Source organism: Xenopus tropicalis, chromosome 9 (assembly GCF_000004195.4).
Source record: "Xenopus tropicalis strain Nigerian chromosome 9, UCB_Xtro_10.0, whole genome shotgun sequence".
NCBI classification, from domain to species: domain Eukaryota; kingdom Metazoa; phylum Chordata; class Amphibia; order Anura; family Pipidae; genus Xenopus; species Xenopus tropicalis.
In genome coordinates this window covers 14,436,298-14,459,078 of record NC_030685.2, presented here as the reverse complement: position 1 = coordinate 14,459,078, position 22,781 = coordinate 14,436,298, and the positions used below count along the sequence as shown (strand labels likewise).

General features: G+C 44.2%; 1 protein-coding gene across 2 annotated transcripts in view; it reads left to right on the top strand.

Annotated features, from left to right (window-relative positions):
- Positions 1-22,409, top strand: part of ppl (periplakin) — a 41,684-nt gene extending 19,275 nt beyond the window's left edge. For both annotated transcript variants that reach the window (XM_002941048.5, XM_031893902.1), the window contains exons 2-22: positions 1,518-1,617; positions 4,853-5,007; positions 6,541-6,664; positions 6,757-6,882; positions 7,955-7,996; positions 8,909-9,070; positions 9,739-9,846; positions 10,317-10,412; positions 12,015-12,137; positions 12,342-12,488; positions 12,654-12,805; positions 13,093-13,190; positions 14,482-14,648; positions 15,111-15,289; positions 15,486-15,624; positions 15,795-15,988; positions 16,661-16,811; positions 17,337-17,420; positions 17,579-17,692; positions 18,222-18,314; positions 19,135-22,409. In XM_002941048.5, the coding sequence (XP_002941094.2) occupies positions 1,518-1,617; positions 4,853-5,007; positions 6,541-6,664; positions 6,757-6,882; positions 7,955-7,996; positions 8,909-9,070; positions 9,739-9,846; positions 10,317-10,412; positions 12,015-12,137; positions 12,342-12,488; positions 12,654-12,805; positions 13,093-13,190; positions 14,482-14,648; positions 15,111-15,289; positions 15,486-15,624; positions 15,795-15,988; positions 16,661-16,811; positions 17,337-17,420; positions 17,579-17,692; positions 18,222-18,314; positions 19,135-21,801 (5,221 nt within the window). In that variant the 3' untranslated portion in view covers positions 21,802-22,409. The remainder of the gene's footprint in view (positions 1-1,517; positions 1,618-4,852; positions 5,008-6,540; positions 6,665-6,756; positions 6,883-7,954; positions 7,997-8,908; positions 9,071-9,738; positions 9,847-10,316; positions 10,413-12,014; positions 12,138-12,341; positions 12,489-12,653; positions 12,806-13,092; positions 13,191-14,481; positions 14,649-15,110; positions 15,290-15,485; positions 15,625-15,794; positions 15,989-16,660; positions 16,812-17,336; positions 17,421-17,578; positions 17,693-18,221; positions 18,315-19,134) is intronic.
- Positions 22,410-22,781: the final 372 nt, after the last annotated feature.

Here is a 22,781-nt window from a genome sequence, read left to right as displayed (position 1 = left end):
CGGGGGGGGGGGGGCCAGATCTGGCTCCTATAATAAACAGAGCAGATGTGGATATTAAAAACAATGCCAGTTGGGCAGGATAACAGTGAGCAGTGGAGTCTGGGCCCCAAAAGCAATTTAATCAACACAAACCTGTTTTTAGGGGAAAAATATAAGGAAAGGTAAAATGTCTTTAAAGGGGAACACCACCCAAAAAGTGTTTCTTGCATAATAAAGGCCAATGTAACCCTAAACAACACCCCAGGAGACTGGCAGATTGTGTGTGAGAGGGGACAGTGTACTTGGCATGTACCATCTTAAAAGGCAGTGTCTTCCAGATGCACAGCTGTGTTCCAGGAAAGTATATGACAGCTGGGGATGATGGGAATTGTAGTCAGCTATAGTTTAAGAACTGTTCACTGTCATGGCTACTTTATGTCATAGTTACAGCCTCTTTCTCTTACCATCGTGCCTTACTATACACACCACCCACAGCCTCCTCCCCTATATCTCCCAACATTGCACACCAGCAGTCTGCCCAAATACCCCAATTACACCTTAGTACACTGCTGTGACACTGTGACAGAATGCTCTGTTATACAGATAGCTAGAATCTCAGCCATAAAGCAGGGCAGGACTGCTGCTTACAATGGGGATCAGATAGGATCTGTGCCACTGTGACAGAATGCTCTGTTATACACATAGCTAGAATCTCAGCCATAAAGCAGGGCAGGACTGCTGCTTACAATGGGGATCAGATAGGATCTGTGCCACTGTGACAGAATGCTCTGTTATACAGATAGCTAGAATCTCAGCCATAAAGCAGGGCAGGACTGCTGCTTACAATGGGGGGGATCAGATAGGATCTGTGCCACTGTGACAGAATGCTCTGTTATACAGATAGCTAGAATCTCAGCCATAAAGCAGGGCAGGACTGCTGCTTACAATGGGGGGGTCAGATAGGATCTGTGCCACTGTGACAGAATGCTCTGTTATACAGATAGCTAGAATCTCAGCCATAAAGCAGGGCAGGACTGCTGCTTCCAATCAGATAGGAGAAAGAAAGGGAAATTAACAAGTTAAGTACACTTCTTTTAGGGGTAAAATGGAAATGCCCCTAGGGGAAGCAGAAGGTACCAACACAGTGGTTATTCATAACATGTGTAACCCTTTAATTGCCAGCATATTTGAAAGGTACCTGGCCCATCAGTGTGTGCAAGGAGAAGGGCAGATAGGCAAGGGGTAGGGATAGTTAGGGGGCAATGGAGGGCCCCTCGTGTGCTATTCCCGCTGTGCCAATGCCCTGGGCTATACACATAACATTGGGAGAGTAACACAAAAGCCTGCGGTGAGTCACTGGCTAATGAGCTGGCTGCTTGCCCCTCCATGCTTGGCTCTGGCACACCGCTCAGTGCTGGAAGGCTGCCAGGCCAGGGGTGGGAAGCTGAGGGGTGGGAGAAAAAAAAGCAAGAGTGCACTGCTAGCGAAGGGATCAATATGCTGTGCCTGTCTGACATTCACTCTGTGCTCTCCCCCAGCAACTCCAACAAGGAGCTGTCAGAGCTGATCGAGAGGCTGCAGAAGAATGCCGACCAAGTGGAACGCTACGTGGTGGACACAGACACCAAACTGCAGGAGGTACTGGCACCCCTTAATTCTGGAGGGGATGGGTGGGGGGGGGGGGGTATCACTGCAGGTGACTCCTATATACACACATAGGCACACACTCATACACACTGCCATACAGGCACATACACCGTACTTGCTTATTCTCAGGAGAAAGTCCTGTTCTGCAGAACTGTAACTTACACCTGGCTTCCTGTTGCACGGCTGCAAACACAGAGGGACCCTGACAGAGGGGTGGGGGGTATCACTTCTTAACTGCAGGTGGCTCCTATATACACAAAGGCACACACTCATACACACTGCCATACAGGCACATACACAGTTGCTTATTCTCAGGAGAAAGTCCTGTTCTGCAGAACTGTAACTTATACCTGGACTCCTGTTGCACGGCTGCAAACACAGAAAGGACCCTGACAGAGGGGTGGGGGGAAACATGGTGGCGTGTTTAGATCTGCTGGTTGCAAACCCCAGTTTACAAAATCTCCAGTTTTACACGAGCAAAACAAATTTAGAAAAAAATAAAGACCAACTGCAAATTGCCATTTGTGTACGATTGACATTATACGTAAACGTTAAAGTGAAGGTGACGGGTCCCTTAGGAAGGGAATGTGTAACAGTAGTGCAGCCCCCATGCCCAGTCCTGGCTCATTATCACTGATGCCCTGGCAGGGGCAGTTTCTTGGGCAGATGGCAGGGTTATGTATATGGGCAGTTGGTTCAGTAAGCTTGTGGGTTAGAATCAATAAGGGTACTCTGTGGGCAGCCTAATGCTTTCAGACTAATGCACATTTATAGTGCTGATCATTATACTAGGAGATCTGTATAGGAAATATATAGGAAAAAGGGCAGGGGGCACAGGGGGCACAGTGTTGCCTTTACTTGCACTAATGGGTGCAGGGCAATACATTCTATGCTTAGTTATTAATTATTCAGCCTGCAGCTCTCCATCTGCTATTATACTACAATTCCCAGCATCCCCATAAGCAAAGGCTACACAGCCAGGATTTTCCCAGCATGCAGTGTTTTCTGTCCCAGAATGCCACAGGTGTGCGTGGTAAACAAACAAGATGCTCCTCCGCATTCTACTTTTTCTATTGTATCAAAGATCTATGGGGGTCATTTAATAAACATGGCAACGTTTGCTCCAGTTCTGGTAACCCATAGCGACCAGTCGACAACAGGTTGCACTGACGGGTCTGCTGTTTGGAAGCAAAGTGCGGCTGCCATTGGTTACTTACCCTGCAGCCCCTTTTGTGCTGCAAATACTGTTGTGTCAATGCATTATATATATATGGAAGTAAAGGGACACCTGTGCCTATAGTGTAATGTTTGCCCCCCTGCCCATATGGCGCCAGACCCTGACCTCTCATAGCCCGGCCCTCACATGTCACATACCTGAAATCTCTAGCTTTTCCCAGAATGCAACTGTTCAGCATAAGGGAGACATGATATGTCCCAAGATGCACCTGTTCCACCTCATCACCCCTTGTGACCTTCCCAGCAACAACTGGTCTCCTGTCAGATGGTATCGCTCCTCCCAGCATGCATCTGGGCTACCAACCATCTTACTTTTCAGTGATAAATAAAACCCAATGGAGACACTGACCATGAAGTAAACATTTGCCTACAAGATGGCCATGTCACCCCTCAGCTCTCCAAACAGATGCCCCAGTGAGAACCCTGCCTACAGAACTACGTCAGCCATCTTGCTGAATCTAGCATAGTGCTGTTTAGCTGTTCAGTGCAAAACCAAAACAAAAGAGTATTTACATGGAACCTGTCAGTATTTCCATGGAATCCCCCCAAAGGTTGCCTCCTCCTTCCAGCAGGAGTTGAATCAAAGCCCTGGACATTTTAGGCCACACCCGGAACCGCCCCAACCATGCCCCTCTTGCATACCACTTGCCTGCCGTGCTAAAGGGGTAGTAAACCCAGCTATAACACTGTCCGACTGCGCCCCCCTAGTTTTGCTATAGAAGTTGCCAAAAAACATAACTATAGATGCTGGGAGACTCACCAATGAGAATTCTACCAACTAAAAATCTCATTATAAAATGAAAAAGAATCCACTTTAAGAATACAACCCTGATGTTGCTGGACTACAGCTCCCAGCATGCCTCAACCTTCATTATAGGTTACATTATTCTGGGATTTGCAGTCCAGCAAGAACTGAGTAAAACGGGTTGAACAGCGATGTGCAACAGGGTTTACATTCCCTTTACGTATGCCCTGGACAGGTGGGGGGGTCTCCAAACCAGGATAGTAGTAAACTAGGGCTTTACCAAACACAGTATAGACACAAGGGGCCATTTACCTTAACCCAAGTGCAAGAGCACTAAGGGGAGCAAAAACGCATTAAAAAGTGGAGTGAAGCATTACCGGTGATGTTGCCCAGGGCAACCAATCAGCAATAAGATTTCAACAGAAAACCAAAGCAAAGCATTGGCTGCTATGAGCAACATCACCGGTGATGTTTTACTCCACTTTTTACACAGCATGATAAATATACCCCATGTGTCTGGGGCTCCATTGCGTTCTGCCCCTCTTGGCATGCTTGAATGACGTTCAGGTTAGGGGGCTGAAGGGGGAACCCTTAGTGTCTCCCCATACCCACCCTTTATGAATATAGTGCTGCTGAATGCAGGCTTTGGACAACATACTGTCTTATAAGCAGGTCCAGACTGGGATACAAAATAGGCCCTGGCATTCCAAGTACCCAGAGGCCCAAACAGCCCCCACAGGCCCAATAAATAGTGAGTGTCTATGGCATCTTACAGCAGCCCCTCTGGCATTTGCCTGAACCCAGAGGCACAAACAGCGCCCCCCCCCCCCCCCCCACCAGCCCAATAAATAGTGACTGTCTATGGCATCTTACAGCAGCCCCTCTGGCATTTGCCTGAACCCACAGATTGCCAGTCTGGGCCTGGGTCCTGGCATTCCAAGTACACAGAGGCCCAAAAAGCCCCCCCACCCCACCCCAATAAATAGTGAGTGTCTATGGCATCTTACAGCAGCCCCTCTGGCATTTGCCAGAACCCAGAGATTGCCAGTCCGGGCCTGCTTATAAATCAAAGAAAATTAACCAAAATGACACAGGACACTATTGGAAACAGCATTGCCATATCTTGGGTTTTTGGGTAACATATCCCGTATGTACATTTTGGAATTGCATGTTTCTGTGTATGAGTGCAGACACACACACGTCCTTGTACGTGGGAATAACCGACACTGTTTGGCTTTTGCTCAGGACGTGGATAAGCTTCTTGCCTCCAGACCACTAAGCTACAGGGACTACACCGGCGACACCATTAAGGAATCCGAGAGACTCGTGGTGGTACTGGAGACGGACGCAGTGCAGGCACGCCAGCTCAGTCACCCGCAGGCCGACATGATTAGCGAGGAGTGAGTACCCAGCATGCTTTGTACTCCCATTACTTCCCCATCTGGGACATCCAGAGGCAGCATTATACCCCCCCCCCCCCCCAGCAGCCTTCCAAGGCATCTATGTTTCTATGCTGCTGTTTTTGTCTCCATGGGCTAATAATATGGACTAGAGAGCTGAGAGGAGACCTACCAAATTCCAAATACAAAAATAGTATCTGTAAAGATAGCCTGGCCTGTGACAGGTGCTCCCGCTGAGCTGACATGCTGTCATATTCTGTCATGTGTGAAGGGCTGCCATTAACCTCCCTCCCTCCCGAGGTCAGCTTCTTTCATCTAAGTCACATGTTGCCATGCATTTCATAGATTAAAGGGCCGACGGGACACATAGATACTACGGAGCTGGCAACATGGGTTAAAAAGAAAATGGCTTTATTTTCCATCTCCAGTAAGGAGATAGTTAAAGGGGAATGCCACCCAAACACATTTTTTGCATAATGAAAGAAATAATGAGTTTCCCATTTGGGTGATTCCCTGGTGTGTCATTAAAGGAGAACTAAAGCCTAACTAAGGGTGAAGACACACAGAGCTACTTAGTAGCAGCTACTTGTCACGGCTACTAAACACCAGAAAATCCCCTGCCATAGACAATACTGAGAATTGCCTCTGCTAAAACACACGTAGGGACAATTATCAGTAAATGATCAGCATTGTCTGTTTTTGTAGCCATGACAAGTAGTTGCTACTAGAAGCTCTGTGTGTCTTCACCCTAAAGAATTAGGCTAGAGATATTGTTCATTATGATATGGGCTTCTGTACCAGCCCAAGGCAACCCCATCCCTTTAGCAGGTTAGATCTGTGCCCCCAAAGATGCCCCAGTGGGCCCCCATATTCTTTCCTGCAGTCTGTGCTGCTGTCACTTACCTGAGCTTAGGGACCAACTCATAATATACATAAAATATAAATGTCACGATATAAAGCTGATAAGTAAATAATACAGATTATTACGGGCAGCTCTGAAACCATCAGCATCATAAATTAATAATCAGCCCTGTAGCATCACCATCTATGGTGATGCTACAGACAAACCTCATTTTCTGCTTTATATTTTGTGACGGCCCCTAAGTCGCTATGAGCCCACTGAGCATGTGAGTGTTACAGACACTTCTAACAGAGTCCAATATGATGACCCCATTACAAATCTGAAGGCCTGGATCATAACTACTATAGAGATGTTGAAACTTTAGGCTGGTGCAATAAGTTCAATATATAAAATATGGCATTTCTAGCCATATTCATTTTTAGGGTTTAGTTCCCCTTTAAAATTCATAGCTCCAAATCAGCGATTGATTATAACGTTTTAATGATATTACTTTAATATAACATGGAATGGTTTTAGCTACAGTTATCTGAATTAGCAATTCTAGGGAGCCTGGATCCTTCCGTCCAATGCTTGTTGAGTCTTCTCAGGTTCCACCAAAGATACGGGCAATACTGTATCATCCTATAGCATTCTAAGATAAGGAATATTTCTTATATTTACCTGCTTTACAGCATTCGCCAACTAAAGGAACGCATTCAGATCCAGAAGAAGAAGCATGACCAGATTTATAACCAAAAGATACCGGTGGGAGAAGTTCCAAGAGTCGACTGGGGCAAACTGATTGATACTAAGATGGTAGGTGGCATCTCCTTACACGATGTGCCGGGGGTGGGGGGGGGGCTGATGCAGATGTCAGGAAGGAATACAGTGTTTTTCTTCCTTTGCAGGATCAGCTGAATAACCAGGGGTTTGCCACAGATTTGCCCAACCTGGAGAAACAGATTGAAGAGCACAACATCTTCAACAATGAGGTCAAGGCCATTGGGGATCAAGTCAACAAGAACAGTGACAAGGTGAGTATTAACCTGGCCCTTACATCTAAACACTTTACCTCTTGTACTCGCCCATAGTATATATATATAGTTATCTGTAAAACTATATCTGTTATCTATTAAATAAAATCATCTTGTAAATTGACCCCTGGAGCCCTTAACGATTAGAAGTAATGGCCTGAGAACCCATGGTTGGATGCCACCTGGAGAACCTCTTATATAATTCTAGTGCAGATGAGTGGTTTTGGTGGTAGTCCAGCAAGATTTTGGGTGAAGACGCAACATTACCCATCCTTGCAGACTGGCCAAACATGCCCATGGTTACATAGCCACAATTAATGGCTAGCCCATCACAGAGTGTTACATAACACTACCTACCAGTGATATCCTGAGGGCATCCTGTGCCCTACTGTTAGATTTTTTTTCCCAGTACATTAAGAAGGCAACATCCAATCACAGTCTCTGGGTCTGGCCTTAACGTAATCAGTGTTGGACTGTCCCACCAGGATACAAGGTGTCAGTTGGCCCTCCTGTTTCTAACCACTGGCTTAATTAATGGTCAGTCCCTATTTTTCACAGAGGCGTAGTAATTGGAAGAATAAAGCATAGTATGTAAAGGAAAGAGACCATGAGAAAAAGGAGGTTAAGTGAGAAAAGGGGGAGATATAGTTTTGAGAGTTCTATGGACTAAGATTTTCTGGTGGGCCCCTGCATCTTAACATACTTAACATTTAATCCGGTCCTCTATGCATGCAAGAAAAGGACTTTCTCTGAATGTGAACCTTCTCTGATTAATCATGTCCTTCAGATTGTTTCATGGCCCCATTCTAGACATAATAGGTTCTCCCTGAAATACATTTTGCTATCTCCTTTTATCTCCTTCTGAGAGCAGTCTCCATGTTTGCTGGCTGATTCCCTTGGTTTTTTTTTTTCGCAGTCTTTGTAGTTACTGAATGAATCTCTTCTAATGGTACCAATCTGTATGTGCTCTGCATGTGTTTCATTACGTTTCTTTTTCTTGATTAATAAAATATGTTTTGAATATGGTCCTAATGTGACTCAGCTGCTCATTTGTGGTCAATTTTCATTTCAGGAATATATCAGCGGTCTGCAGGTGAAATACCAGAAGCTTGCAGTAAGAAATGCCTATATTATTCTCTTATTCTCATTTAACATTTACAGTTTTCTTACTTGAGGGGTAATGGGCTTGCATATCTGCAATAGACTCCCTTGGTTTTTTCATTAGTTTCAATGGAAACTGTTACCAATGGTGCCACCTTTTTCTTTTTAACTATTATACCGGCCTGGGTCAGGGGAGCAAACAGGGGTGTCACATGGGGCGGGGAAATGGGTGGAGTAAATAAGGAAATGGGTGGAGTATAGGTGGGGTCTGGCCTTATGAGGGGTTGTCCCTAAGTGGAGTGGGTCAGAGAAGGGAGGGATTCATAGTAAAAAATTACCTGAAATTATATTGCTGGTATATTTGTAATTCTGGCCCCGGCCCTAGCTGGTGATTTGCCAGTTGGGCCGGTCAGATTCTGGCCGGGTAGTAACTACTGCACCGAACCCCCGAACCCAGACTGAAGGATTCGGCCGAATCCCGAACCGAATCCGAAATGGAAATTTTTTTTTACCTGCCAATTTAACCCTTTCTGAATGCTAACTGGGATTCGGATTCGGTTCGGCTGGGACCGCGGATCCACCGAAAATGAATCCTTAAAAAAAAGCCCGGATTCGCTCGAATCCCAAACCGAATCCGGGATTCGGTGCATCCCTAGTAGTAACCCTAGTGCACTGAAGGTTGGATTCGGTGGTGCCTGGGCCTTTTGCAGCAATGTAAGGATTTTTGTAGAGCTTTTCTCCACATAGTGGCAGAATGTGTTAATATATATTCATTTTATAAGCTGGGTTGGATAAAATGACAGAAAAAATACAAATAATTTTAAAAATATCAATAATAAGGGAAAACACACAAAACTGCCACTGAATAAACAACACAGTTTGCCCCAAGTTTTGTGACGTTTGTGTCTCTTGGTGTCTTTAACAGTCTGCATCCCAAAAGCGCCAGAGGGATCTCGGTAGCCTGCAGGACTACATGCAGCGTTGCACCAATGAACTGTATTGGCTGGATCAGCAGGAGAAGGAACGCATGGAATACGACTGGAGCGATCGCAATAAGGACTACATGAGCCGTCGGAGGCAATACGAGGTGCGAGCTCACATGGTGCCATGGCGCTCTCATGGTTAGGGCTTTTGGGAGTTGTAGTATTACAACAGTAGAAGCGATGCCGGTTGCCCGATACTGTTTTGATCTACTGTACTAACACTGTAGAGAAGTCTTGGCAACATCTAAATGTAGTTTGTTTCCTTCTATTTTTGGGTTTGGTTAAAGTTCTTCAGTCAATATTTTCTATTGCCAGTCGTAAAAAGAAAAATGTGTCCATTGTCTTCTAGTGAGATATCTAAAGGCTAATTAAGCTACTGTCTGGGTCAGAGATAGCTTTCTGTATGCTTAACATGTTTTCTAAAGCAGTGATCCCCAACCAGTGGCTCAGGGGCAACATGTTGCTCCCCAACCCCTTGGATGCTGCTTTCAGTGCCCCCAAACCAGGGAGTTATTTTTGAATTCCTGACTTGGGGGCAAGTTTTGGTTGAATAAAAACAAGATTTCCTACCAAATAAAGCCCCCTGTAAGCTGATGTGTGCATAGAGGCTGCCTAATAGCCAATCACAGCCCTTATTTGGCACCTCCATGAACTTTTATGGTGCTTGTGTTGCTCTCCAAGTCTTTTTACATTTGACTGTGGCTCACGAGTAAGAAAGGTTGGGGTCCTTGTTCTAAAGGAAGGGTTTCAATTCTTCTTCTTCTTGAAATAGAACTTCATCCAACACAGCCTGGAGGCCAAGGAACATGAAGTCAACAATCTTCAGGAAGAAGGAGACAAGCTCATTGCATCAGGACACCCTGGAAAAATACCAATTGAGGTAAATTTATTTAATCTGTTAAAAAAGACCAGGCCAACATTTCGGTCTCCATCTAAGATCTTTAGAGTCCCTGTCCACATTAAAATCATTCTGCCAGAATCTACACCAGTCCGAGCCAGCCTGGTGGTGGTATCACAGAGGGTTCCCCTGGATCCCCTGCACTTGCACATGATTTGGAATAGGTGGTGGGATGGATGCCCTGGGGTCCAGTGTGAATAAAGTGAAGAGCAAGGACCATCTTTGGACTCAACTACCTTTAAAAAATGTCATAAATGCACCAGTGGCGTAACACCAAGCCCATCCCCCTGATGGGGGGGGTGAACCCAGTTGCCCAAAAGCCTCTTAGCTACGCCACTGTAAAACTGTGTCCATTTTTACGAAGCCATAACTGCAGCTTAAGCCGTAAATGAGCCCTTTGTCTTTTCTCTGTTTATATGTTGTAACATTTTCTATTCTTCGTTCCCCTTCAGGCTCATACTGAAGCAGTCCATGCAGACTGGAAGGAGTATCTGAACCTCCTGATCTGTGAGGAGAGTCACTTGAAGTACATGGAGGATTACCATCAGGTGAGAATGATACAGGCATGAAGGTTAAAAAAAATGGATCAGTTAAGCAGACAGAGGACATGGAGAGTTAACAGAGTTGAGATCTAGAGATGTCCAGCTGCCTAAACACTATAACATATTGTTAAGTCATAGTATCCCAAAGTCAATTCCAAGTATCATACCCCAGAACACCTTGCAGGATAATTGTAATCCCAGTTTCATATAACTCTATATATAATGCCACTATAACACATGGCAGATAAATAAATACAGTGCCAATTCCATGTATAATACCCCAGAACACACGGCAGATAAATACAGTGCCAATTCCACATATAATACCCCAGAACACACGGCAGATAAATACAGTGCCAATTCCATGTATAATACCCCAGAACACACGGCAGATAAATAAATACAGTGCCAATTCCATGTATAATACCCCAGAACACACGGCAGATAAATACAGTGCCAATTCCGTGTATAATACCCCAGAACACACGGCAGATAAATACAGTGCCAATTCCACGTATAATACCCCAGAACACACAGCAGATAAATACAGTGCCAATTCCGTGTATAATACCCCAGAACACACGGCAGATAAATACAGTGCCAATTCCATGTATAATACCCCAGAACACACGGCAGATAAATACAGTGCCAATTCCACGTATAATACCCCAGAACACAAGGCAGATAAATACAGTGCCAATTCCGTGTATAATACCCCAGAACACACGGCAGATAAATACAGTGCCAATTCCACGTATAATACCCCAGAACACACAGCAGATAAACACAGTGCCAATTCCGTGTATAATACCCCAGAACACACGGCAGATAAATACAGTGCCAATTCCATGTATAATACCCCAGAACACACGGCAGATAAATACAGTGCCAATTCCGTGTATAATACCCCAGAACACACGGCAGATAAATACAGTGCCAATTCCACGTATAATACCCCAGAACACACAGCAGATAAATACAGTGCCAATTCCGTGTATAATACCCCAGAACACACGGCAGATAAATACAGTGCCAATTCCATGTATAATACCCCAGAACACACGGCAGATAAATACAGTGCCAATTCCACGTATAATACCCCAGAACACAAGGCAGATAAATACAGTGCCAATTCCGTGTATAATACCCCAGAACACACGGCAGATAAATACAGTGCCAATTCCACGTATAATACCCCAGAACACACAGCAGATAAACACAGTGCCAATTCCGTGTATAATACCCCAGAACACACGGCAGATAAATACAGTGCCAATTCCATGTATAATACCCCAGAACACACGGCAGATAAATACAGTGCCAATTCCATTTATAATACCCCAGGACACACGGCAGATAAATACAGTGCCAATTCCACGTATAATACCCCAGAACACACGGCAGTTAAATACAGTGCCAATTCCACGTATAATACCCCAGAACACACGGCAGATAAATACAGTGCCAATTCCACGTATAATACCCCAGAACACACGGCAGTTAAATACAGTGCCAATTCCATGTATAATACCTCAGAACACACGGCAGTTAAATACAGTGCCATTAAAACCTACCCATTATCTTCATATTTCCTCTCCATTTCTTTAGTTCTATAGAGATGCAAAAGATGCTCAGGATTTGCTGAAGAAAGTTGACAGTGATATAGACCATAAGTATAACCCAGACTACAAGGACCGTTACCAGATCGAGGCTCAGCTACGTGAGCTGGAGGTAAGGGCCACCAAGCAGTGGGGTCTACACAAGGATGGTGAGGTCCAACCTTGATTAAAATGGATAATATGTCTGATAAGACAAAGAAAACATCTTGTATAGACAGTCTAAATTATGCATGGTTTGGGGAATGAATCCTCCGACTAAGGCCATCTTTAGGATGTTGGTGTAATCGGAATACTTTCTCTATCATTTTCTCCACAGGACCAGGACAAGGCTTTAGATAAGTACGGGGAAGTTCTAGAGTCACTACAAAAGCGCAGCCAGCAGGTGGTGCCACTAAAGTTCCGCAGGGAGACCCCCCTGAAGCCAATCCCAGTGGAATCCTTGTGTGACTTCTACTCTGAAGAGGTATGGAGCACTAGGGCTGGGTTGGATATTTGCCTTCAACCACATGCTGACTCTCCTTATGGGAACAATTTAGAGCACATAGTTCTGGCACTGTCTAATGGGTCTCCAAGAGAACACTCTCAGGCTGCCATTTATACAGATGGAACTTGTTTTTGTGTTTGTCAGGGTGAGATTAGCCGTGGAGCGAGTTACACTCTGAAGGCCAACAGAGGGGAGAAATGGGAGCTGACAGACAGCACTGGAAAGAAGTTGGTTGCACCGGCAATATGCTTCATGATCCCACCAACTGACCCTGAGGCTGTAGCACTAGGAGAGAGGTAGTTGGTTTGAGATGTATTTACAGTAAATATATTACTATTCATTGTCTTATAGTCACAAATGTTTTTCTCCAAGGGAAAGACTTCTATTGGTAATTTCCCAAAAAATGCCATCCTAGTACTTAAGCCTATATTTACTCCCTTATGTATTTTTCTTGCTACTTTCTAACATATAACCATTCTCTTGATCTTTTCCCGTAATGCCTGTAATGGTGTATTATCTTAGAGCACCCTTATTTATCAGCTCTGTTATGCTATCCTTTAATTCCCACAATTCATTTTCCCAGCATCGGCAACCAATACCGAGCAACGAAGCAAAAAGCCACTGGATCTAAGAATGCACTGCTACAGCGCTTGGATGTGCAAAAGAAAGAAACCAGTCAGGGTACGTGGGGGACAAGTGGCCTGCAAACAGCCATATCTAGGATAAGGTGCCAGAGCTAACCATACATATGGGCAATGTGTAAGATAAGTTCTGAGCATAGAGTAGGATATATGGTTAATATGTAGGATAAGGCGCAAGTTCTGAGCATAGAGTAGGATATATGATTAATATGTAGGATAAGGTGCAAGTTCTGAGCATAGAGTAGGATATATGATTAATATGTAGGATAAGGTGCAAGTTCTGAGCATAGAGTAGGATATATGATTAATATGTAGGATAAGGTGAAAGTTCTGAGCATAGAGTAGGATATATATGTAGGATAAGGTGCAAGTTCTGAGCATAGAGTAGGATATATAGTTAATATGTAGGATAAGGTGCAAGTTCTGAGCATAGAGTAGGATATATAGTTAATATGTAGGATAAGGTGCAAGTTCTGAGCATAGAGTAGGATATATAGTTAATATGTAGGATAAGGTGCAAGTTCTGAGCATAGAGTAGGATATATAGTTAATATGTAGGATAAGGCGCAAGTTCTGAGCATAGAGTAGGATATATGATTAATATGTAGGATTAGGCGCAAGTTCTGAGCATAGAGTAGGATATATAGTTAATATGTAGGATTAGGCGCAAGTTCTGAGCATAGAGTAGGATATATAGTTAATATGTAGGATTAGGCGCAAGTTCTGAGCATAGAGTAGGATATATGATTAATATGTAGGGTAAGGTGCAAGTTCTGAGCATAGAGTAGGATATATGATTAATATGTAGGGTAAGGTGCAAGTTCTGAGCATAGAGTAGGATATATGATTAATATGTAGGGTAAGGTGCAAGTTCTGAGCATAGAGTAGGATATATGATTAATATGTAGGGTAAGGTGCAAGTTCTGAGCATAGAGTAGGATATGTGCGGAATATGTTGGGTAGGTTGTAAGGTATAACCATAGAGTACAGGATATGGGGAACAGGCAGGATAAGATGCAAGTTCTGACCATAGGGTAGGATATATAGGAAATATGTAGGACAAGGTGCAACTTCTGACTACTGAGTAGAATATTTGGGGAATAAGTCTGATATGGTGCAAGTTCTGATCATAAACTTTAACCTATGGGCAATAGAGTTTGTGTTGTGGCCACAGAGCAAAATATATGGAAAATATGAAGGATAGTGTGTGAGATCTGACTATAGAAGAATATGTAGAATAGTTTATATATTCTTTATATAGTCTTATCTTGGTATGAGCTTTCCACTACTGTATCACCATCACCATTTACCTAATCTTGTTATCCCCACAGTTGCTACAAGTGCCCACGATACTCAAGGGCGTCAACTGCTTGCCGGATTGGACAAAGTTGTAAGCGATTTGGAAAGGCAAGAGAAAGCCATCAGCTCTCAACTGCGCCCCCCTCTGGAGCAGAACCGAGCAGTGCAGGACAGCTCAGAGAGGCTGAAGGAGCTCAAGGTGAGGGAAATCGGTTGCTGTGTGTTGCAAGCCTATTGCTAGGAGTACCCCCTTTGTACTGACAAGTAGGAAACCATAGGAATTCTCTCTTTGCTATCCAGGGTTCAATTTATGTTCTCCCTTGGAATGACTATGCACTCTGTGTCATCAAACCACAAACTATTGACTGCTGGGCCTTGTTACTTATTATGGCATCTTGAAATAAAAAGTGGGCTATGGGAGGTTATTAGGACTTACAGCCAACCAGCTTAGGTGATAATGGCAAGGCTGAGCCAGTGAAACCTTCATAGAGGCTGGGCCAAAAAAGCTCATAGAGAATCAGTATAAATACATTTCTTAATATTGGCAATAAACAATCCCAAGTGGAAAGTAAGATATGATGCAGTAATGGCTGATTGGACGTGCTGTCTAACTGGAGACATTAACCATTATATTAAACTTTTTGACTGTTGTCACATTTAGAATATCTCAAACGAAGTGCTGCGTATTGAACCTGAAAAGGTCCAGAAGGTCCAAGAGTGTGAGGTGTTCCTGCAGAAATCCCCTGATGTCTCTTGCTCACCCATCTTGAGGAGCAAAGTGGGAGAAACCAACAAGAAGTATGACAGGGTCAACGATCTTCTCTCATCGGCTCAGGACAAGTATGTAGTCTTAGTCTACAAGGCACTGTAACATTATATTTGAATTTAGGCAATGCAAGTGGGGTGGTCAAACCTTCAGGTTCCCAGATGTTCATGAATAGCCTCAGTAGATGCAAAAAAAAGGTAGCAAAAAGTGGACTTGTACCCAAAAGGTGTGGAAATATCTGATCTAGACTATGGATTTGTGCAATTATAGGATAGATGGGTCCAATCGCTTGGAAGGCAGCCTCCAGAAGGCCAGAGACCTTCTCTCCAGCTATGAATCCAAACTCGCCTTAGATGACACAGTTCCAGAAGATCCACAAGCCATCGACAGAAAACTACAGGAGTTATCGGTGAGTAAGGAAGCCGAGTGGGTTGCAGCTAATGCATGGGATCCCAGTTGTATGGGGTGATCCAGATGGTGAGAAAGTTCCAAGAGAGGTTGATAATATTTCTTATGGAGCCAGATCTTTGCCTTCAGTCTCTTTCCACCTTAAGTTTTTCTTATTCCTTTATAATACAGGCAATGAGCTCCGAGCTGCAGAAGAGCAGAGCAGTTTTCGCAGAGGCCGAACAGAACCTCTACAACAGTCGGACGAGTTGCAACAACCTGGCCAACCGCTTTCAAGAGCACTGTCCTGACATTGAGCGCCAAGAGGCTGAAGTGTCCAAACTCAACCAGCGCTACAGCCAGTTGGACCAGCAGCTCCAGAACAGGTGAGAACCCAAAAAACCCTGATGACTTTGGTACATAATATCCTCAGCTCCCCATTCAATTGAATAGTATCTTAGGTGCTTATTTGGCAGAATGTATCCATGGCCCTCTGGCCTGATCCATTCGTTCACAAGATGGCTGAATGAGTGGTTCATTTCCTATAGCAGCCTATCTGGCTACCAGTGAAGGTAACCAAGCTGCCCAATGTTCAGGCCATATGTTCCCAACCTAAAAAAATATATTATATATAATATTAATGCATATTAGAACCATCTGGGGCATTCCTAGCTAAGGATTTGGTTCAGGATTTGGCGGCAACCCAACACTTATTATAGGATTTTGATTCAGCAGGATACTTATTGCTTTGCCCAACTAAATCCAAGGCCTCATGTGATTTTAAAACAATGGAAAATGTAAGATTACAATTTCCATTATGAGTAGGAACATTAAGGATTTGGTTTGGTTCAGTAACTGATTCAAAAAAATTATAGACTTGGTGCATCTCAAGGCTACCTATAGAAATCATGGGTCCCATTTCACCTAAGCACTTCCCAGTATATCCAAACAACTATTTTCCGATCAAGTCCAGCCCTTTTTGCAGGAGTCTTGGACTAAACCACTTCTTGTCCCAGCCCTGAAAAATCTGATTGGTATTAACCTTTTCCCTATTGTAGGTCTCAAGGCCTTCAGAAAGCCAAGGTTGCCTACTCTGGTTACCGCAACAACTATGACCACATGGATCAGTGGCTACTGAATTTGCCGAACTACGAGCCCAAAGAGACGGACAGTGTCAAGCAAGTGGAGACCAAACTGAAAAACCAGAAAGTAAGATGAGATTGTGTGTAGATCAACCCCACAATTCCTTTGTCCCTGCATGCAGATTTATTTATTATTTTTTTCTTTATTACAAGCAGCTGAACTGAAGCTCTTTTACTGACTTCCTTGTCTAGCATGAAGCCCCTCCCCCCTTTGCTTTCTGAGCCTTCCTTCCATCTCCAACTATGATTACCTTGAATAGGTGCCTACTGGGCATGTGTAGTAGGCACCTCTTTGAGATCATAGAGAAGGAGGGCTCAGAAAGCAAAAGGGGCAGAGTTTCACGCTAAACAAGGAAGTCAATAAAAGAGCTGAAATAGCTGTAATGGAGAAACAAAATAATTTCAGCCAATTTCCCAGGCTGGATCGTCTCCTAGTTCCACCTCCATCCACTATCCCTAATGTTAGCCCACACTAGGTGCAAACAGGCCTATTGAGATTACTTTTAGCCAGGGTGTCCAACATATAGTTCCCATCATCCCCCTTGAGATCCTATAGGTGCGACATTTCTAAGGCCTGTATTATTTCCTGCAGCTTCTAGTGGCTGAGATTGCAGACAAAGAGCAGGACATGCAGCACGTATCAAGCAGCGCCCAGCAGTACCAGCAAGCAGTGAAGGTATGCGACTTCTGTCACTTTATAGGAATCTTTCCTGGAATGTTTTTGACACAAGAACATCAAACATGGTCTTGTTGCCATTGCTGTAAATAGGGAAGGTCTTAGTCAATATGCCGATCCCTCTCGGGGCTTCATTTATTCCTTTCCCTTTCTCTCAGGATTACGAGCTTGAAGCTGAGAAGTTGCGGTCAATTCTGGACATGGAAAACAGGAGAAACACCTACAATAAACGTCCTAAAATCCAGTCATCCGCTGCCAAAGTGAAAGAACAGGTAAGAGGAGAGAAGTCCCATAGGTTTCCTTGACTTGGGACTAGATACCGTTCTTAATTGGCCAGTCAGTATTTCCGGCTCTGGTGCAATGATTTGTGTGCTGTTTAGCCACATTTCTGCCGGACTACACTGATCTGATAGATCTCAAGTGGTTTTGTCTTTATCCCACCACAATTCCGTCTTCTTCTTCCCACTCCTTCTCTAACCCCCAACAGCTCTCTAACCCTTTCTACTCACCCTATCTCTGCCCAATCCCCAGCATTTACATCTTGGCTCAGCCCCTTACTGCACAGTCCCACCACAACTGGTGCTGCTCCTCCCTTTATCATCGCCCACTCCCTTTTTCTGTTCCGCAATATTACCCCCAGCCAATGGAAGGAACCCTAGTCTTGACTTACCCACAGTTAGCATGGCAGGGTGACTAAGCAATGGTCGGCCATTCTTCACTAAAACATTTAAATTAGGACCAATGGGTGGTACTGGTCACAGCCATATAAGGACAGAATCAATCTGTATTTTTTTTCCACAGGAAGCAGATCTGTCAGCAAGATACACTGAATCCAACGCAGTGAACAAGCAGAGGTTACAGACATTGGAATTTGCCCAAAGCCTTCTGCGGCAGGTAACAGGAAACTGTATAATGATGACTGAGTCAAATACAGCATTGGTGGGAATTATCTACCAGCTCCTAAAGCTACAGCTCACCTTGGAATTTATTTATAGAATGGTGTAGACAGGGATATTATAAGCCAGTGATCCCCAACCAGTGGCTCAGGGGCAACATGTTGCTCCCCAACCCCTTGGATGTTGCTCTCAGTGCCCCCAAACCAGGTAGTTATTTTTTAATTTCTGACGTGGCAAGTTTTTATTTGATTTACTACCAAATAAAGCCCCCCTGTAAGCTGATAGGGTGCATAGAGGCCCCTAATAGCCAATCACAGCCCTTATTTGGCTCCTCCATTAACTTTTATGATGCTTGTGTTGCACTCCAAGTCTTTTTACATTTGACGGTGGCTTATGAGTAAGAAAGGTTGGGGACCCCTGCTATAAGCCATTATGCACTTAGTCTTTACTAGTACTGGTGGTTGGTCAAACTAATTTAGGCCCAGAGATCTGCTGGAATGCCATAAGGCCTTACCTTCTAGTTAGTTTGCTTCTTACAAGAACAACATGCCTACCCCATGTGACCACAGTCTTCCATGTTGTCACAAGAAAAATATCATGCATGGAGACTTGTAGTTGGTACCTGTAGTTGGAATCACATAGGTGTTTGTGTTAAGTGCTTTCAGTTGTTAATGGCATTTATACATGGTTTCTAGATGAGCTCAGGGACTGTAATAGTACATTCATGAGTAGTGTGTGTTCATCGTTCATAAATCCATTGTAATGAACTGAAGTGTTTATAAAATGTTCACACCATCACTGTTGTCTCTCATATACAGCAGCCAGAGGCAGAAATACGCCAAGAGTCAGTTCAGATGATCCGGTCTGAGAAACCAGCCGAGGAGACCTGGAAAGTCAAAAAGATGTTAGATGATGAGGTGCAGCGCCGGCAGCAGTTGGAATTGGAGGTGAAGAGCACCCAAGAGGAGATTGTTCTTCTACAGAACCAGAAACCTCAGGAGACCATAGTGAAAAAGGAAGTGTTGAAGAAAGTACCAGACCCACAACTGGAAGAAGAATATCGCAAGATTCTTGAGAGAGTCTCGGAAGAGCAGCGCTTAAACAAGTCTTTGCACGATGAGCTTGAATCCCTAAAGCTGAAGGTACGTGCGCTGGAACATGAGCAAAAAGAAGGTGGTCAACAATACAGAGTCAAGGAGGTCCTAAGGATAGAAAAAGATAAGGCACAGCAGGAAGAATACTTGAGACTCAGAGAGGAGTTGGAAGAGCTGAAGAGGCAGAAAGGGGCCAAACAGAGCGAGATAGCAAGCTTACAGGAACGCAAAGTTATCCTGTCAGAAGAAAAAAATAAACAGCAGGAGAAAGTCACAGAGAAAGAGGTTGTCAAAATGCAGAATGACCCACAACTGGCTTCGGAATATAAACGTCTTCAGGAGAGTAAACAAAAGGAAAGCACTCAAAGGCAGAAGGAGGAAGAAGAGCTCCAGCTTCTGCAGGAGAAGTTAAAACGCCTAGAGAAAGAGAGAGCTATGGCTGAGGGCAAGATTACAGTAAAAGAAGTGCTTAAAGTCGAGAAAGATCTGGCCACTGAGAGGGAGGTGGCTGACCTTCGCAGACAGTATGACGAAGAGACTTCCAAGACACGAAATGCTCAGAGGGAAAAGAATGAATTGAACCGAAAGATAAATATTTTAGAAGAGGAGAATGCCAGAGTCGTGGTTCAGGAGAAAGTAAAGGAAATTGTACGTCCAGACCCTAAAGCTGAAAGTGAACTGGCCAACCTACGCCTGGAGGTGATAGAGCAACAGAGGAAATACAGAACATCTGAAGAGCAACTGAAAAGTGTGCAGAGCGAGCTGGCAACCTTACAGAAACGTGGTCCACAAGTAGAGACAAAAGAAATAATCAAGGAAGTCATTACGCACAAGACGGACCCCGAGGTCTTGTCAGAATTGGAGAAGCTCCGTGGGGAGATCTTAGACAAGACACGAGTCATAGAGCGTTCAGAGTTAGAAATCACACAGCTAAAACAGGAGATTCAAAGCTGGATAGATACAAAGCCTCAAGTTCAGATCAAGGAGGTTATTCAAGAGGTCCTTCAATACCGTGAAGACCCAGCCACCAAGAAAGAAGTGGAGACCTTGAGAGCAAAGTTGGCTGAAGAGCAGAAGAAATGCTTGGAACTAGAAAAAGAGAGAATGACTCAAGAGGACAAAATAAGAAAGAAAGAAATGGAACTATCACAAGTGAAGGAAAAAGTGGTTCAGCAAGAGGTGGTGAAGCTTGAAGAAGATCCTACCCTGAAGGCAGAAGTTAACAGCTTCTCCAAAACCATAGAGAATGAGCTGAAGCAGAAGGACTCCCTGCAGGAGGAACTACGCAAGCTGCAGTGGAGGAAGTCAGAGCTGGAACGTCAGCTTGAGGAGCTAGAAAAGGAGAGGCAGGCTAGGCGAGAGGCTGAGCTTGAGATTAATAAACTGAAAATCAGGCTGACTGAACTGGAACAGAGAGAAATAGAGACCAAAGAGAAGGTTACATTGCAACAGAAAGTTGTTCTGCAACAAGACCCACAACAAGAAAAGGAGCATAACCTTCTGAAGCTCCAAGTGGAAGAAGAAAAACACAAGCGGCAGCTGAAGGAGGCTGAACTTGAAGCACTGCAAAAAAAACTCATCTCATTGGAGAAGATGGAACTAAAGGAAAAGGTTGTATTTACAGAGAAAATAGAGGTTGAGAAGGATCCTAAAACAGAGCAAGAGATCCAGAGGCTGAAAATCAGCTTGGAAGACGAGAGTAAAGCCAAGAGAGAGCTGGATTCAGAGGTGAGTCGTCTTCAAGCCCGTCTTTCTGAAATAGAATTCAACAACTCCAAGGCCAACAAAGAACTTGAATACTTGAGAGATGAGGTCCATAAACTACAGATGGAAAAGCAAAATCTGCAGCTGGAGACCCGCCACCTCCACTCCGAAATACAGATCACCATGAAGGAAGCTCAAGATATCCGAAACATGACTCAAGTCGACAGTGGAGCGAACTTGGATTCTCGCCTCCTCTGCCTGGAAGAAGAGCTGAAAGAGCTCCAAATGATCTCCAAAGACAAAGATGCAGAGATTGAGCAACTGCAAAAGCGTCTGGAAACCATGACAATCAAGAAGGAACAGAGAGAGAACCACCTTCGCCGTTCCATCGTCGTCATCGACCCAGACACCGGAAGAGAGATGTCGCCGGAGGAAGCCCGCAGAACAGGTCTGATCGACTGGAGTATGTTTGTCAAACTTCAGAACCAAGAGTGCGACTGGGAAGAAACCACCATCAAGGGGCCCAACGGCGAATCCTCCGTGATTATCGATAGGAAATCAGGCAGGAAGTTCGACATCGAAGAGGCCCTGAGACTGCGGCGCATCACCAGACGCCAGTACGACAGTTACCTCAACAAGGAAATGTCCATCCAGGAATTTGCAGCCTTGGTGTCTGGGAGACTGTAGGAGAAAACAATCAGTTGCATTATATTACGCCCATTAAGGGGATGTTACGGACATTGAATCAGTACAACTGCCCCGTGTTTTCCTGTTACCCGTAGCGGGACTTCCTTTCCACGTTTCTTCTACTTTAACTCCTTTTATAGTTTGTAGAAACGATATATTTTCACACGGACATGGGTTCTGACGACCTTCTGCCCGTGTCCTGTGGCATCCCTTTAACAGCCAGTGAGGGGGGAGTGGCCATAAGTGTACCCCATAGTTCCAGTATATTCTTGGTGTAGATATGAAGCCAAAGCTCATTATGGAACATGCACTAAGCAGGATAATCACTTCGACTGTATAAACCAGATGCAAAACCCACAGATTGTATTGGGGCTTATCACCCCCTTGTGATATAGAGAAAGGATAGCGGATGCTTTAGAAAAGCACAGCTCTGTCTTCTGTCACTTTTTCCAGCCAATGATGTGCCTTACTAACCCAAACCTGTCCCTGTGTGATATCATGGTGCCATGGCACCCCTTTTTCTGTATATCTTATTCCATGGTGGGATCGGAGAAATAGTCAAATGTATTTTATTTATGTAATGCTAATAAAGATGTGGTGGTTCTGAATTCTGGAGGAATTATTGTGTATTGGATGGGGGTGGATGAATAAATACGAAGTAAAAGCCTATTTATGTACATAGTAGTGTGGCCAACCAAACAAATAGGCACAGAGCTATACAGGGAACTGTGAGTATCATTCATGTATTATAAGGGATAATGTACCCCCTACTGTAAATGATAAGGATATTAGCAGTCACTGAGGGGTTCTGTGCCCATATAAAGGCACAAGGCTGCAGGGCTGAGTTATACAGGGAACTCTGAGTATCACTCATGTATTATAAGGGATAATGTACCCCCTACTGTAAATGATAAGGATATTAGCAGTCACTGAGGGGTTCTGTGCCCATATAAAGGCACAAGGCTGCAGGCTGAGTTATA